At 67.1% G+C, this 17,063-nt stretch overlaps 1 protein-coding gene across 4 annotated transcripts; it reads right to left on the bottom strand.

The window, feature by feature from the left end:
* Positions 1 to 574: 574 nt before the first annotated feature.
* Positions 575 to 17,034, bottom strand: HGS (hepatocyte growth factor-regulated tyrosine kinase substrate). Of its 4 annotated transcripts, none has more exons than XM_075904177.1 (21): positions 16,885 to 17,034; positions 15,243 to 15,327; positions 14,833 to 14,908; positions 14,140 to 14,232; positions 12,746 to 12,869; positions 8,455 to 8,507; positions 7,962 to 8,030; positions 7,654 to 7,778; positions 7,044 to 7,122; positions 6,861 to 6,959; positions 6,388 to 6,483; positions 6,185 to 6,223; positions 5,959 to 6,102; positions 3,497 to 3,707; positions 2,779 to 2,951; positions 2,550 to 2,690; positions 2,299 to 2,476; positions 1,801 to 1,928; positions 1,635 to 1,703; positions 1,364 to 1,459; positions 575 to 1,203 (listed from the first exon to the last, which is right to left on the bottom strand). In XM_075904177.1, exons 1-21 carry the CDS (start codon positions 16,919 to 16,921, stop codon positions 1,102 to 1,104), a joined length of 2,217 nt encoding a protein of 738 aa, XP_075760292.1. In that variant the 5' UTR covers positions 16,922 to 17,034; the 3' UTR covers positions 575 to 1,101. The 4 variants fall into 4 exon arrangements, with proteins under 4 accessions (XP_075760292.1, XP_075760293.1, XP_075760291.1 ...); XM_075904178.1 differs by having other exon boundaries at positions 3,497 to 3,704; XM_075904176.1 differs by having other exon boundaries at positions 6,861 to 7,122.
* Between the last annotated feature and the right edge of the window lie 29 nt (positions 17,035 to 17,063).

The following is a 17,063-nucleotide window of genomic DNA, read 5'->3' as shown; positions in this document are numbered from 1 at the left end:
CAGGAATGGTGCCTGGGGCTGCCGAGAGCCACAGCAGCTGCCACCCTGCCCCCGGCCTGTGCCTCGAGCGCACGGTGAAGCTCAGCCTGGCATGGGGCTAAGCCTCAGGAACCCTACAGCGGGCGTGGGCATGTGCTGAGTGCTCGTGCCTCACAGCAAGGGGCTGCAGCATGGGCCAGCTGCTTGAGCCCAAGCTCAATGCTCTGCAGCCATTTAGGAGCCTGACCTGCCCCTCCTGCCGGCTGGCCAGGCCCAACACCCAAGGCCAGCATAGGCCCAGCTAGCTGCAGGCAACTGAGGCATAGCAGCCTGGAGCCCCTGGGATGGGGACACCCCATAAACCACTTCTACATTAGCAGTCTCCAGCGGTGGGCAGCTGAGCCCAGAGGCGGGGAGAGGCTGAGGCGCCTGTCAGCTCTGCAGCCTGTGTGGTGTAGGAGAAAGGGCCCTGCCTCCCCCCCAAAGCCAAGCCAGCCAGGCTCCCTGGTGCCCGGTGCAGCAGCCCCTCACCGTGGGCCCTGTGCTTGCAAGTAGCCCGCCCGGGGCCGAGCCCACACCAGGCCAGAGCGCCAGCTCGTTAAATACGTTTTATTGTCACCGGTTCCGTTCTGCCTACTCCACCACGCGGGATGAGATGAGTGTCCAAAAGCAGCGCAGGTCCCGGCTCCCCAAAGGGGGGGGGCTGGGCTCTCAGGGGTACGCACAGGCCAGGCTGCTCTGGAGGGGCAGAGGATGGGGGTGCCAGCTGGGGGCGTAAGGGACCAGGCTCCTACTAGAGCAGAGGAGAGGCCGGCCCTGTGCAGAGAGGGCAGAGGCTGGGCTGTGCAGAGGGGCAGGTCTACCCCCCTGTGGGCAGAGCGGCGGCAGCTGGTGCGTCTCTTGCCTGCTGCCGAGCAGGGTAGGGCAGCCTGGCCTGCCTCATTAGTGCTCTGGCTCCCCGGGGGAGGGGCTTGGGGAAGCCCAGGAGCCGAGGGCGCCCATGGCAGGCCAGGAGGGCGCATGCCAAGGTCCCTCCCTGCGGGCGGGCGGTCCGGAGGGTAGGGGCGACAAGGGGAGTGATTCCTGCGGGCAGTAGTGTTATGTGGGGCTCCCCGGCTGCGCTCAGTCGAAGGAGATGAGCTGGGCCTCGCTGCTGCCCTGGCTCTGCGGCGCTGGGACCTGCTGCGGCGGCTGCTGCTGGGGGGGCCCTGCTGGGGGCGGCATCTGGAACAGAAACCCCGCGTCAGGAGACGGGCCTCGTGTGGTCCTGCCTGGCCTGGCCCTGAGTGCACAGTTGGGGGTGGAGGGCTCAGCGCCCCGTGTGCTGGAGGCAGGGCCAGAGCCAGGCTCCCGGCGATGGGGGCCCTCAGGGCCCTGCGCTCACCTGCTGGTACATGGGCTGCTGTCCCGAGAGGTAGGGCTGCTGCGGGGGCAGGCTGCTCAGGGCTGGCTCCTGCCCAGGGAGGGTCGACAGCAGGCCCTGGGGACCATAGGGGAGAGCGATCAGACTGGCCGCCAGGGCTCTGGGCTCAGAACTGCAGCCGTGAAGGGCCAAGGGTCCAGGGGATATGGAGGAGCCAGCCCCATGGCCCTCCCCCCACCGCCTCCCACCCCCTGGCCGGCGAGCAGCCCCCCAGCAGCCAGGGGACACTCACCTGCATGTTGTAGGGCTGGTAGCCCATGTAGCCCATGGTGCCGGGCTGGGGGGCCTGTGAGGGGGTGCCCTGCGGGAAGAGCACAGGTAAGGGGGGGGGTCTCCCCACTGGCGCCCCGTCTCGCAGGGTTCACTGGGGCGGCCCCAGCAGGGCGTGGGGGACTTGCCTGGTAGCCCTGGGTCGGGGTGGGCTGGTAGGAGGAGTAGGCTGGGGTAGTGGTGGGAGCCGCCTGTCCTTGGGGCGCTGCCTGCCCGCCTCCTGCCGGGTACATGTAGGCACCCACCATGCCAGGGTCTGCAGCAGAGAGGGACAGTGAGGTGCCTGGTGCAGCAGCCAGCCCCGCCAGCACAGCCTGGCCCCGGCTCTTACCTGCCCCGGTGACGGGCATGGGTGTGTAGGGGCCGGTGCTGCCTGGCCCCGGCTCTTACCTGCCCCGGCAACGGGCATGGGTGTGTAGGGGCCGGTGCTGCCTGGCCCCGGCTCTTACCTGCCCCGGCGACGGGCATGGGTGTGTAGGGGCCGGTGCTGCCTGGCCCCGGCTCTTACCTGCCCCGGCGACGGGCATGGGTGTGTAGGGGCCGGCGCTGCCTGGCCCCGGCTCTTACCTGCCCCGGCAACGGGCATGGGTGCGTAGGGGCCGGCGCTGCCTGGCCCCGGCTCTTACCTGCCCCGGCGACGGGCATGGGTGCGTAGGGGCCGGCGCTGCCTGGCGCGGGCTGGTTCATGTACACGCCGTGCATGGGAGAGCCCTCCACGGAGCCCGCCGGGCTGAAGGTGCCCGGGAAGCTGGTGGGCCCGGCCGGCGGGTAGATCACTCCTCCGGCTGCTGGCATGGCCTGGAGCTGCGGAGAGGAGAGGGTGAGGGGGGCCCTGGGGAGAGCGCGCAGGGCAGGGCTCTGGGCACAGCTGCACTACCTGGGCATAGGGCAGGGAGAAAGCTGGCATCTGGGCTCTCATCTGGATCGTCTGCTTCTGCTGCTCCAGGCGCATCTGCCGCTCCTTCTCCTGCTCCTGCAGCCGCTGGATGGCCAACTGCCGCTGCATCTCCAGGTACTCCTGCCGGGCACCCGCAGGGTCACGGGCTGGCCCTGCCGCGGCCCCCCAAGCCCACCGGCCCCAGGCCCTGGAGGGTGCCCTGCCTCACCTGCTTCTTCTGCCTCATGATCTCCAGCTTCTGGGCCAGCTGGATCTGGCGCTGGCGCTCCGCCTCCTCGGCCGCCCGGCGCAGCTTCTCCCGGTGCTCCTCCCGCAGGGCGCTCAGGGCCCCGCGGGCGTCCCGGATCTGTGCCAGCTTGTCCTGCAGGCCCTCGTAGTGCACTGGGGGAGGGCACCGCGTGGGGCTGCTGCAGGGCAAGGGGCCCGTTGCAGGCAGCCCGCAGGCGGCTCCAGGCTAAGCTCACCTGGCAGAGCGGGGCCCCAGCCAGGAGCCCGCCCCCCCAGAGAGACCCCCGCCCCAGTGGGCTGCCCCCAACCGGGAGCCGCTCCTCTGTGCCCCCCCCCAGAGAGACCCCCGCCCCAGTGGGCTGCCCCCAACCGGGAGCCGCTCCTCTGTGCCCCCCCCCAGAGAGGCCCCCGACCCCAGCGGGCTGCCCCCAACCGGGAGCCGCTCCTCTGTGCCCCCCCCCAGAGAGGCCCCCGCCCCAGTGGGCTGCCCCCAACCGGGAGCCGCTCCTCTGTGCCCCCCCCCAGAGAGGCCCCCGCCCCAGCGGGCTGCCCCCAACCGGGAGCCGCTCCTCTGTGCCCACCCCCCCAGAGAACTCTCCCCCTGCACCAGCGAGCTGCGCCCCCAGGCTGCTCCTCTGTGCCCGCCCCTCGGTCCCGCCGAGCTGCCCCCCAGCGTAGCCTGGGCGGGGGCCACCTACGCCTGCGCTCGTCCAGCTGGTTGAGCAGGTCCAGCAGCCGGGGATGCAGGTTGTTGATGGACTGGAAGAGGGAGAGCACGGCCGAGTCGTTGGTGATGCTGCGGCCGCGCATGTGGTTGCTCTTCATCCGGTTGACAAAGGTGCTGACGGCGTTTTGCAGAGCCCTGAGGAACTGCTCGTGGCTCTCCTCCGCCTCCCCGTTCTGGTACTGCTGGAGACGGGCCGCGCCGTCAGCCCCGCCAGCCCCCCCCGCGCCGTCAGCCCCCCCCGCGCCGTCAGGCCGCGCCGTCAGCCCCGTCAGCCCCCCCCGAGCGACGGGCCGCGCCGCCAGCCCCCCCCGCGCCGTCAGCCCCCCCCGCGCCGTCAGGCCGCGCCGTCAGCCCCGCCGCCAGCCCCCCCCCCGCGCCGTCAGCCCCGCCGCCAGCCCCCCCCCCGCGCCGTCAGGCCGCGCCGTCAGCCCCGCCGCCAGCCCCCCCCCGCGCGACAGGCCGCGCCGCCAGCCCCCCCCGCGCCATCAGCCGCGCCGCCAGCCCACCCCGCGCCGCCAGCCCCGCCGTCAGCCCCCCCCCCGCGCCGCCAGCCCGCCCCCGAGCGACAGGCCGCACCGTCAGCCCCCCCTGCGCCGTCAGGCCGCGCCGTCAGCCCCCCCCGCGCGACAGGCCGCGCCGTCAGCCCCCCCCGCGCGACAGGCCGCGCCGTCAGCCCCCCCCGCGCGACAGGCCGCGCCGTCAGCCCCCCCCGCGCGACAGGCCGCGCCGTCAGCCCCGCCGTCAGCCCCCCCCCCACGCCGTCAGCCCCCCCGCGAGCGACAGGCCGTGCCGTCAGCCCCATGCCGTCAGCCCCCCCCGCACAGTCAGCCCGCCCCCGAGCGACAGGCCGCGCCGTCAGCCCGCCCTCGAGCGACAGGCCGCGCCGTCAGCCCCACGCCGTCAGCCCCCCCCGCGCAGTCAGCTTGCCCCCGAGCGACAGGCCGCGCCGTCAGCCCCCCCCCACGGAGTCAGCCTGCCCCCGAGCGACAGGCCGCGCCGTCAGCCCGCCCTCGAGCGACAGGCCGCGCCGTCAGCCCGCCCTCGAGCGACAGGCCGCGCCGTCAGCCCCACGCCGTCAGCCCCCCCCGCGCAGTCAGCTTGCCCCCGAGCGACAGGCCGCGCCGTCAGCCCCCCCCCACGCAGTCAGCCTGCCCCCAAGCGACAGGCCGCGCCGTCAGCCCCACGCCGTCAGCCCCCCCCGCGCAGTCAGCTTGCCCCCGAGCGACAGGCCGCGCCGTCAGCCCCCCCCACGCAGTCAGCCTGCCCCCGAGCGACAGGCCGCGCCGTCAGCCCCACGCCGTCAGCCCCCCCCGCGCAGTCAGCTTGCCCCCGAGCGACAGGCCGCGCCGTCAGCCCCCCCCGCGCAGTCAGCTTGCCCCCGAGCGACAGGCCGCGCCGTCAGCCCCCCCCACGCAGTCAGCCTGCCCCCGAGCGACAGGCCGCGCCGTCAGCCCCACGCCGTCAGCCCCCCCCGCGCAGTCAGCTTGCCCCCGAGCGACAGGCCGCGCCGTCAGCCCCCCCCACGCAGTCAGCCTGCCCCCAAGCGACAGGCCGCGCCGTCAGCCCCACGCCGTCAGCCCCCCCCGCGCAGTCAGCTTGCCCCCGAGCGACAGGCCGCGCCGTCAGCCCCCCCCCACGCAGTCAGCTTGCCCCCGAGCGACAGGCCGCGCCGTCAGCCCCCCCCACGCAGTCAGCCTGCCCCCAAGCGACAGGCCGCGCCGTCAGCCCCACGCCGTCAGCCCCCCCCGCGCAGTCAGCTTGCCCCCGAGCGACAGGCCGCGCCGTCAGCCCCCCCCACGCAGTCAGCCTGCCCCCGAGCGACAGGCCGCGCCGTCAGCCCCACGCCGTCAGCCCCCCCCGCGCAGTCAGCTTGCCCCCGAGCGACAGGCCGCGCCGTCAGCCCCCCCCCACGCAGTCAGCCTGCCCCCAAGCGACAGGCCGCGCCGTCAGCCCCACGCCGTCAGCCCCCCCCACGCAGTCAGCCTGCCCCCGAGCGACAGGCCACGCCGTCAGCCCCCCCCGCGCAGTCAGCTTGCCCCCGAGCGACAGGCCGCGCCGTCAGCCCCCCCCACGCAGTCAGCCTGTCCCCGAGCGACAGGCCGCGCCATCAGCCCGCCACCCTCCCGCCCCCCCCGAGCGACAGGCCGCGCCGTCAGCCCCACACCCTCCTGCCCCGAGTGACAGGCCAGAACTGCCTCCCAGAGCAATAGGCCACGCTATCAGCCAACCCGCCTCCCCCGGAGCGACAGGCCGCCCCCCTCTCCAGTGATAGGCCACGTCGTCAGCTGGAACACCCCCACCCCCGAAGCAACAGGCCACGCCGTCAGCCCCCGACCCCCCAGAATGAGGGGGCCGCGCTGCCCCGTCAGCCCGAGCCCCCCCGGACGCAGGGATCAAGAGCCCACACTGGACAGTAGAGGGCCCCCCCCTTACCTCCACCACGCCGAGCGGGGGGGGATGCCCGTCCCCTGGCTGGGCCGCTGGCTCGGAGAGGGACAGTGGGGCGGAGGGGGTGGGGCTCTTGCGAACCTCCTCCTGCTTCTTCTCCCAGTAGTTGCGGTTCAGGTACCGAGCCAGCTGCCAGGAAAGCAGGGGGGAGGGGCAGGGGTAAGCACCAGAGCCTGCCTGGAGCCAGCCCCCCCGGGCACAGGGGCCTTACCTCAGGATCGATGTCCTCGGCCAGCGGTGCAGAGGAGTTCTGGGGGGAGATGGGGGGAGACGTCAGGCCGAGACACCTACACTCCTCCCCCTATGCCAGAGCCCCTGCCCGACCAGCTCACGCCCCGCACCCAGCGCCAGGCCGCAGCAGGTAGTCAGCGTGTCCCCCCCCCAACCCCTCCGCCGGGGCAGCCAGGCGCTCACCACGGGCGAGGAGTAGAGGCTGCTGGCCGGGGGTGCGGACGAGGTGACGGGCGCAGGCTCGGCCTTCGGGTACCCAGAGTAGCTCGTCTTCTGTCTCTGCACAGGGAGGAATCAGAGCTGCCCTGAGTACTGTCCTGGCACCCCCCAGCCTGCCCCCCCCCCAGCCACACTGGGAGCCCACGGAGCAGGCAGGGCTGGTCGCGCCGCTTCCCTCTGCTCCGGCGACTGCAGGGGTGGGCCTGATCCCTGCAGCCGGTGCCAGGCCCCTGCTAGCCCCTGCCCGTCTCTGTTCCCTGCTGTGCCAGGCCCTGGAGCTTGCCCTACAGGTGAGACTGCTCGGCCTGCAGCGCCCCCACCAGGGGAGGGCCGTGTTCGGCCCCAGGCTGGGGACCGGCTGCTGCCAGGCCTCCGGGGAGCCTGCCGGAGGCTGGGAAAGGCCCCGGGCAGCGCCCTCCCTCCCACGGGCTACGAACCATCCTCTCCTTCTCCTCCGCCTCCGACTGCGAGAGGGCGATGGCCAGCTGGAGCTCCTCCTCCTCCTGCAGGGCCGTCTCGTCCCGCTTGGGGGGCAGCTGCAGACAGAGGGGCTCAGTGGCACAGTGAGCAGGGAAGGGAACGGCCCGGCGGGAGCAACCAAGCTGCAGCCAGCCGCTTACCTGGGACTGCTGAGACAGGGGGCTGGTCAGGTACTCGGGGGGCAGCTCGGTGGGGGCAGCCACTTTGCCCTCCGCTTTCCTGAAGCAGAGGCGAAAGCAGAGAGTGGGGCCCAGGCAGCAGCCCTGCCGCGCCCCCCAGGCAGCCCCGCCCCCCAGCCAGCTGGCGGCTCGGCGTCTGGTGCGCGCCCCCAGCCCTGCCCTCCAGCCCCACCCCCCAGCCAGCCGGCGGCTCGGCGTCTGGTGCGTGCCCCCAGCCCCGCCCCCCAGCCAGCCTGCAGCTCGGCGTCTGGTGCGCGCCCCGAGCCCCGCCCCCCAGCCAGCCTGCGGCTCGGCATCTGGTGCGCGCCCCCAACCCCGCCCCCCAGCCAGCCGGCGGCTCGGCATCTGGTGCGCGCCCCGAGCCCCGCCCCCCAGCCAGCCGGCGGCTCGGCGTCTGGTGCACCCCCCAACCCCGCCCCCCAGCCAGCCTGCGGCTTGGCGTCTGGTGCGCGCCCCCCAACCCCGCCCCCCAGCCAGCCGGCGGCTCGGCGTCTGGTGCGCGCCCCCAGCCCTGCCCCTTAGCCCTGGAACCTGCCCGTCTCCACAGGGCACCCTGCGGCCAGGTACTGACTTGTTGAGCAGCTCGTAGCAGGGCTCGCACACCCGCACCTCCTTCTCGATGCCGAACTTGGGGATGGTGGAGCACTTGGAGGAGCACTTGCCGCAGAAGATCTGCCCACAGGCCCGGCAGTGATGCTGCAAACCGAGGGGACAGGCTCAGCCTTGGCAGCTGGCACCTGGGCACCGTCCCCAGGCCAGGGCGGTGCCCCCGCCCATCGCGTAAGGTGCTGGCAGAGCCCTTCCCCCACCCAGCCCAGGCTCCTGCAGCTCGTCGCCGGCGGGGCCCCACAGGGACAGGAAGCAGAGAGCAGCACCCACCTTGCGGGTCACAACCCCGAACTGCACTCGACAGCGGTGACACTCCTCGGCATCCACCCAGTCAGGCGCCTGCGGCGGAGCAGAGGCCTGCGTTAGGACGGGCCCAGCCGTGGGCTGGCTCCGCGGGGCCTCTCGGCCGCTCCCAGGAGGGGCGCCCATGCCACCACACCGCTGCCAGTCTGCCTGGCGGGAACCCCTGTGCCCAGGCAGCACCCTAGCGGGGTGCCAAGACAAGAACCGGCTGGAGAGGCTGCCCTCCTGCAGATCCCTGGGCCCTACGCACTAGCAGGCCCGTGAGGAGAAGGGATTCTGCCCTTCCGCTCCAGAGCCGCGTCCCACCAGGGCTGGCTGAACCTGCGGGAATGCCTGGAGCCCAGGCTGTGGGCGCTTTGCCAGCTGGGACTGAGGTTTGGCCTCCCACTGAAGGGTGGCCAGAGACAGCAGTGGCAGGTGGCTGGATAACACCAGAGCCCCTCCCCACCGGGCAGCTCACCCTTTCGGCAGCAAACATGGCGTCGCTCTCCTTGAATTCCGGGAACACGTGACCTGCAGGAAGCACAGAACACGTGCGAGTGAAGCGTGGGCCCAGCGCACTGGGGGCAGCGGTGCCTAGTGCTCAGAGCTGGGCTCCTGCTCAGCCGTTCCACATCATCACGTCACCGACCTCCCAGGGCTGGGAGGGCACACGTCCCTTTCCTGGCGACGGGAGTCCAGGGCAGCCCACTGCGCCCAGGTCGGGCTCACGCCGACTGACCACTTGGCCCAGCCAGGCAACGTGGGCCCACGCAGGGCCCTCCGGTAAAATGCGTCAGGAGCCTGAACTCCAAGTGAGATAAGCCAGCGTCCTGCCCGGCTGGGTCTCACGCGGCTTGGCAGCCCCTCACCCCGGCATAGCAAGGAGCACAAGTGCCCAAACAACAGGCGCTGCCCTCCTGTGCACCCAGCGCTTCAGGGAAACCCAGGCACACCCAAGCCTCAGCCGCCCATCCCGGAACAAGCCATTCCCACAACAGCTCCAGCACCCAGCAGGTATAAATATGGGTGTAAACCCGTCTGTGCCCCCTCGGCTCCCACGCCGGACAGCACTGCGCGTAAACCCGTCTGTGCCCCCTCGGCTCCCACGCCGGACAGCACTGCGCGTAAACCCGTCTGTGCCCCCTCGGCTCCCACGCCGGACAGCACTGCGCGTAAACCCGTCTGTGCCCGCTCCACTTCCACGCCAGACAGCACGGCACTGAACATAAACCCGTCTGCGCCCGCTCCACTTCCACGCCAGACAGCACAGTACTGCGCGTAAACCCGTCTGCGCCCGCTCCACTTCCACGCCAGACAGCACAGTACTGCGCGTAAACCCGTCTGTGCCCGCTCCACTTCCACGCCAGACAGCACGGCACTGAACATAAACCCGTCTGCGCCCGCTCCACTTCCACGCCAGACAGCACAGTACTGCGCGTAAACCCGTCTGCGCCCGCTCCACTTCCACGCCAGACAGCACAGCACTGAACATAAACCCGTCTGCGCCCGCTCCACTTCCACGCCAGACAGCACAGTACTGCGCGTAAACCCGTCTGCGCCCGCTCCACTTCCACGCCAGACAGCACAGCACTGAACATAAACCCGTCTGCACCCGCTCCACTTCCACGCCAGACAGCACAGCACTGAACATAAACCCGTCTGCGCCCGCTCCACTTCCACGCCAGACAGCACAGTACTGCGCGTAAACCCGTCTGCGCCCGCTCCACTTCCACGCCAGACAGCACGGCACTGAACATAAACCCGTCTGCACCCGCTCCACTTCCACGCCAGACAGCACAGTACTGCGCGTAAACCCGTCTGTGCCCCCTCGGCTCCCACGCCGGACAGCACTGCGCGTAAACCCGTCTGTGCCCCCTCGGCTCCCATGCCGGACAGCACTGCGCGTAAACCCGTCTGTGCCCCCTCGGCTCCCACGCCGGACAGCACTGCGCGTAAACCCGTCTGTGCCCCCTCGGCTCCCACGCCGGACAGCACTGCGCGTAAACCCGTCTGTGCCCGCTCCACTTCCACGCCAGACAGCACGGCACTGAACATAAACCCGTCTGCGCCCGCTCCACTTCCACGCCAGACAGCACAGTACTGCGCGTAAACCCGTCTGCGCCCGCTCCACTTCCACGCCAGACAGCACAGTACTGCGCGTAAACCCGTCTGTGCCCGCTCCACTTCCACGCCAGACAGCACGGCACTGAACATAAACCCGTCTGCGCCCGCTCCACTTCCACGCCAGACAGCACAGTACTGCGCGTAAACCCGTCTGCGCCCGCTCCACTTCCACGCCAGACAGCACAGCACTGAACATAAACCCGTCTGCGCCCGCTCCACTTCCACGCCAGACAGCACAGTACTGCGCGTAAACCCGTCTGCGCCCGCTCCACTTCCACGCCAGACAGCACAGCACTGAACATAAACCCGTCTGCACCCGCTCCACTTCCACGCCAGACAGCACAGCACTGAACATAAACCCGTCTGCGCCCGCTCCACTTCCACGCCAGACAGCACAGTACTGCGCGTAAACCCGTCTGCGCCCGCTCCACTTCCACGCCAGACAGCACGGCACTGAACATAAACCCGTCTGCACCCGCTCCACTTCCACGCCAGACAGCACAGTACTGCGCGTAAACCCGTCTGCGCCCGCTCCACTTCCACACCAGACAGCACGGCACTGAACATAAACCCGTCTGCGCCCGCTCCACTTCCACGCCAGACAGCACGGCACTGAACATAAACCCGTCTGCACCCGCTCCACTTCCACGCCAGACGGCACGGCACTGAACATAAACCCGTCTGCGCCCGCTCCACTTCCACGCCAGACAGCACAGTACTGCGCGTAAACCCGTCTGCGCCCGCTCCACTTCCACACCAGACAGCACGGAACTGAACATAAACCCGTCTGCGCCTGCTCCACTTCCACGCCAGACAGCACAGTACTGCGCGTAAACCCGTCTGCGCCCGCTCCACTTCCACGCCAGACAGCACAGTACTGCGCGTAAACCCGTCTGCGCCCACTCCACTTCCACGCCAGACGGCACGGCACTGAACATAAACCCGTCTGCACCCGCTCCACTTCCACGCCAGACGGCACGGCACTGAACATAAACCCGTCTGCGCCCGCTCCACTTCCACGCCAGACGGCACGGCACTGAACATAAACCCGTCTGCGCCCGCTCCACTTCCACGCCAGACGGCACGGCACTGAACATAAACCCGTCTGCACCCGCTCCACTTCCACACCAGACAGCACGGCACTGAACATAAACCCGTCTGCGCCCGCTCCACTTCCACGCCAGACAGCACGGCACTGAACATAAACCCGTCTGCGCCCGCTCCACTTCCACGCCAGACAGCACAGCACTGAACATAAACCCGTCTGCGCCCGCTCCACTTCCACGCCAGACAGCACAGCACTGAACATAAACCCGTCTGCGCCCGCTCCACTTCCACGCCAGACGGCACGGCACTGAACATAAACCCGTCTGCGCCCGCTCCACTTCCACGCCAGACGGCACTGAACATAAACCCGTCTGCGCCCGCTCCACTTCCACGCCAGACGGCACGGCACTGAACATAAACCCGTCTGCGCCCGCTCCACTTCCACGCCAGACGGCACGGCACTGAACATAAACCCGTCTGCGCCCGCTCCACTTCCACGCCAGACGGCACGGCACTGAACATAAACCCGTCTGCGCCCGCTCCACTTCCACACCAGACGGCACGGCACTGAACATAAACCCGTCTGCACCCGCTCCACTTCCACGCCAGACGGCACGGCACTGAACATAAACCCGTCTGCACCCGCTCCACTTCCACGCCAGACGGCACGGCACTGAACATAAACCCGTCTGCACCCGCTCCACTTCCACGCCAGACAGCACGGCACTGAACATAAACCCGTCTGCACCCGCTCCACTTCCACGCCAGACAGCACGGCACTGAACATAAACCCGTCTGCACCCGCTCCACTTCCACGCCAGACAGCACAGTACTGCGCGTAAACCCGTCTGCGCCCGCTCCACTTCCACACCAGACGGCACTGAACATAAACCCGTCTGCGCCCGCTCCACTTCCACGCCAGACGGCACGGCACTGAACATAAACCCGTCTGCGCCCGCTGCACTTCCACGCCGCCCGGCACAGCACTGACCAAGAACTCGTCGGCGCCCGCTCCACTACCACGCCAGACAGCACTGAACATAAACCCGTCGGCGCCCGCTCCACTTCCACGCCAGACAGCACTGAACATAAACCCGTCGGCGCCCGCTCCACTTCCACGCCAGACGGCACGGCACTGAACATAAACCCGTCGGCGCCCGCTCCACTTCCACGCCGGCCGGCACTGAAAATAAACCCGTCTGCGCCAGCTCCACTTCCACGCCGGCCGGCACTGAACATAAACCCATCTGCGCCCGCTCCACTTCCACGCCAGACAGCACGGCACTGAACATAAACCCGTCTGCGCCCGCTCCACTTCCACGCCAGACAGCACGGCACTGAACATAAACCCGTCTGCGCCCGCTCCACTTCCACGCCAGACAGCACGGCACTGAACATAATCCCGTCTGTGCCCGCTCCACTGCCACGCCAGAGAGCACGGTGCGTAAACCCATCTGGGCCCACTCCGCTCCCACGCCAGCCGGCACGGCACTGAACGTAAACCCGTCTGCGCCTTCTCCACTTCCACGCCGGCTGGTACTGCCACCTGCTCTCCATGGCCCACCCTCTGCTGCCACCTTTCCCCACACAGGCCTTACCTTCCACCTTCATGATCTGGTAGGTGTCCTGCACCACCTTGTACTTGGGCTCGTTGCGGAAGGCGTGAGCCCAGGCCTGGATCAGGTACAGGATCTTATTGCGAACGTTCACTTCCACCTGTCTCTGCAGAGGGGAAAGCACAGGCTGCTGGAAGACTCTGTTCCTCCCTTCCCCCCGCCTCCCCCGAGCAGAAGCAGAGACTCGAGCTGATCCTGCATTTGGGAGGCTCAATGCCTACCCGTGGCCCCCTGAGCAGTCCCTGTGTCTAGCGCGGCCTCAGTCGCTAGGGAGGTGGGGTTGTGACGTGACAAGTGCTTTGCACTAGCACCCAGCACACACGCTAAGTGCCTGGCCAGGCAGAAAGCACCTGGAGAGTGGCTGCCCCGGGGTCAAATGGACTGACTCAGAGCCCCCCGCGTTCACGGGTCTCGGTAATCCCAGGTGTATAGCCCCTCCCCCAGCATGGAAGCCTCACTGAACACTGGGACACCAAGGCTGTCTGAAAGCCACCCCCCCCAGCCGAACTTGGTGGCTCCCGCTGGCAATCAAGAGAAGCCAGGCTCCGGGCTTACGCCAGGCCAGACCCAGCTGAACCAGCGCCCACGAGACACGCCTAGGAAGAGGATGGCAAGAGAAGGGCCCCCTCTTCCGCGTTGAGAGGAGAGATCAGCAAAGCGCCCACGAGACTCGGCCAGTCCCCCGCCTCAGACAGCAGCCAGTGGCAGCTGCTACAGAGGAAGGAGAAAAACCCCGCCACTGAACTCAGCTGTGCGCGCTGGAGACGGGGCAGGAGAACGGCTTCCAGCGGGGGCAGCCTGCGCCCTGGAGCACAAGACGCAAGTGTCTTCCCGCCTGGTCTCCCTGAACATGCTGCTCCTTCATCCCAGCACCTGGGCGCCAGCCTGCCCAGCCTGCCACAGGCGCCCCGCAGCCTCTCGCCCCACACGGACTAAACGCATTCGGCACTTTCCACCTCAGCTTGTCTTGTGGGAGAGAGCCAGGTCCCCTCCCCCCACTGGCTATGGCTAACTCAAACAATGCCCAAGAGGTCTCCCATCGAATGGCCCCCAGACAGCATCGTATCTGCTGGGGTGTTTCCCTCCCTCCCTCCCCCCCCCAGGGGCTGTTCCCTGGAGCTGCCCTTGAGAAATCCCAAGTAACAGACCCTGCACTGTGCCCCAGTTGCTCAGACACGAGCTTCAGGCGTGTCTCTTCTGACATGATTTTTACAGGGGGGCTCCGCATCCTGCTTCTCCCATGTCTTCCGGCTGCCCCATTTCCAGACCCCCAAGGGCCCCTCTGCATTAGCAGGGACCTAGAAAGATGCTGCATTTACCATTTTAGCGCCTCCCCCTTCCTCCCCCAACCCCAGCCAGAGGGAAACAGGAGCTACCTTGAATAGCTCCTTCAGCTCCTCCATAGTCTGTTTATTGGCCACCTCATCGTGGACTGTCTGGCCACAGTTCTTGACCACAGACTCCATGACCTGCAGGGAAAAAGACCTAGACAGATGAACACACATGGCCCCTACAGAGCTCAGGCCCAGCTGTTGGAGAGGTGAGCCACAGGGTACTGTAACCTGCACACACACCGGGGGCACCACCTAACCCACCGCACTGGTACCAACTACAGGCAGAGAAACATCTGCGACTTCCAAGTGCCCAGCCAGCCCTTGAACTGGGGCGCTGGACTCTGGTAACAGGGGGGTCACGCTAGCGTGGGGCTCGAACATGCCCAGAGTACGCAGTAGTGCAGGGATGTGCCCCGCCCCTCGCCCCCTGCCATTCACGATTCCACAATGTCCCACTTGCAATCAAAGCGTCCGCCTGCTTGGCACAGCAATGGCAGGGCCGGATGTTAAGTCCTTTTAAGAGGGTTAATTCAGTTTGGCTGCTGGCAAAAGGAACCAGGGTCAACAGCTCGCACGCTGGGGCGTGAGGGGCTCCGAGCTACAGAATCCGCACATCTGTCAGCTGCAGTCCTCGGGGACAGCTCTGCAGAGCCACCATTCCCAGAGAGCAGTCTGAGCAATAGTGTGAGCATCCCCCTGGGGAGACTGCACTTTGCTGGGTTGGCTTCAGCTTACCTCTAGTGCATAGAGCGCCACATGGGGGTTCTTGTCATTGACTTTCTTCTTGATCGCACCGACTGCATATTTAGCTCTGGAAAACAGAGAGCACATGCATTTCGGGCTGAGGAGTCTAGCTACAGCATCGCGGCCCACTGACCTCACTCGAATAATGAGAAAAGGCAAAGGGTTTGATATGGGCAAAAGAACAGGGATGTTTAAGGCCCATTTATTCTCAGGGTCCAAGGTGGGACATGAGCTGCAGTTTCCCAGGTCAGAAACTTGATCTCCAGATGCTGGGTTGTACCATCTCCTGTGCCACGTCACAGGGTAAGAGTCCAGGTGGACCAGGGGGCTGACCCAGGCTGCTGGGCATACGTTCTTAGCCTACGTGCAGTGAGCAGGGCAGGAAGCGGGATGGCACCTACTGAGTGTCTCCCTGACGAATCATGTCACAGATCTGCATGATGGATTCCCAGTCTGTCTCCAGCAGAAGCTGACTGGTGGCTTTATCTGCAAGGAATTGAAATATTCATTAGTCTCTTTGGAACCGGCTGCCTCAGTTCCACCATCTCATGTAGCAGATCTCACTCAGATGAGAAGTGACTCCCCAGCAGTCATTTGGCCAGAGACACCCACTAACTGCCCAGCTTCTTTACAGTCCCTGGTATTTTTGTGCGTCTAATAAGAACTGCTTGGTTCCTTCCAAGTCCACTTTCAAGGGGGCTCAGATTTCAAAACCCATACTGCAAAACAAAGGCAGTCCTTACACAACACTCAGTGTGGCTGCGCAAGGTTTTTACAGTGCTCTCCAACCATCATTAATGTGCTTCTCTGAAAAGAAAAGGACTCAGTTCCCACACCTGTTACACGTCAGTCTGCAGTATGGCTACGCCTACACTGGTATGATCTTGTGCAAAAACTCGTTAGCGCAAGAGTTCTTGCGTTAAAGTAGTTGTGCAAGAGAGCGTCTACACTGGCATGTGCTTTTGCGCAAGAGCATCCTTGCCATTATAGATGCTCTCTTGCGCAAGAAAGCGCCGATGGCCATTTTAACCATTATAGACGCTTTCTTGCACAAGAAATTCATGTTGCCTGTCTACACTGGCCTCTTGCGCAAGAACAGCTGCACAAAAGGGCTTATTCCTGAGCGGAAGCATCAGAGTTCTTGTGCAAGAAGCACTGATTTCATACAGTAGAACGTCAGTCTACTTGCACAAGAACACACAGCCAGTGTAGACAGGGAGCAAGTTTTTGCGCAAGAGCAGCCGCTTTGGCGCAAGATCGCGCCAGGGTAGACACAGCCTAAATGTTTAGGACCAAGTTATGACCCTTCCACCCTGCAGCGGGGTCTCTGACGCTGCAGAAGGAGCCGTTCCTAGATACGGCTGTCATAACGCATGAGGACACCAAATGAAATTAATGGGGAGCAGGTTTAAAACGAATAAAAGAAAGTTCTTCATCACACAGCGTGTAGTCAACCTGTGGAACTCCTTGCCAGAGGAGGCTGTGAAGGCTAGGACTATAACAGAGTTTAAAGAGAAGCTAGATAATTTCATGGAGGTTAGGCCCATAAAAGGCTATTGGCAAGGGGATAAAATGGTGTCGCTGGCCTCTGTTTGTCAGAGGCTGGAGAGGGATGGCAGGAGACAAATCGCTTGGTCACTGTCTTCGGTCCACCCTCTCTGGGGCACCCGGCGCTGGCCCTGTGGCAGGCAGGACACCGGGCTGGACGGACCCTTGGTCTGACCCCGCACGGCCGCTCGTGGCTGCTTCTAGCCACGTGTCTCGGGTCAGTCCCGCCGCTGGCTGCCCGCGGGGTCTCCGCAACCCGCTAACGAGCCGCAGCGCTTCAGCCCCGCCCCGCCCGTCAGAGGCAGGGCCGAGGGCCCGGGGCAGTCCAGCCAGGCCGGGCGGGGCGGCGCGAAGGGGCGGGGCCCGCCCGGCTGGAGAGCGGGTCGCCGCGGGGGGGGCGGGGGGGGCTCCGCCTCAGGCCGCGGCGCTCGCGGGGGCAGACGCCGGGATGGGGGGGAAGGTCCCGGGGTCGAAGGTCACCCCTCCCCCCCGTACCCAGCAGCCGCTCGAAGGTGCCGCCGCCTCGTCCCATGGCGCCCCCGGAACTCCCGGCCCGTCTCCGCTCGGCCTCGGATCGTCACAGGCTGCGCTTCCGCTTCCGGCTTCCGGCGGGGGCGGGCTTCCTCCGAACGGGGCACGGTTGGCCAGCGGGAGAGCGGAGCGACAGGCCAGCG

The sequence above is a fragment of the Pelodiscus sinensis genome, chromosome 20, assembly GCF_049634645.1.
Source record: "Pelodiscus sinensis isolate JC-2024 chromosome 20, ASM4963464v1, whole genome shotgun sequence".
Taxonomy (NCBI): domain Eukaryota; kingdom Metazoa; phylum Chordata; order Testudines; family Trionychidae; genus Pelodiscus; species Pelodiscus sinensis.
Note: the sequence above shows the minus strand (reverse complement) of the source record. Positions and strands in the feature narration are given on the sequence as shown.

Excerpts from the sequence above, each read along its gene's own strand:
- HGS (XM_075904176.1), bottom strand. The coding sequence starts at position 16,921 with ATGGGACGAGGCGGCGGCACCTTCGAGCGGCTGCTGG. Across the intron at positions 14,233-14,832 it reads TGGCGCTCTATGCACTAGAG|GTCATGGAGTCTGTGGTCAA; the intron begins GTAAGCTGAAGC and ends TTTTCCCTGCAG. Across the intron at positions 1,204-1,363 it reads AGCAGCCCATGTACCAGCAG|ATGCCGCCCCCAGCAGGGCC; the intron begins GTGAGCGCAGGG and ends TTTCTGTTCCAG.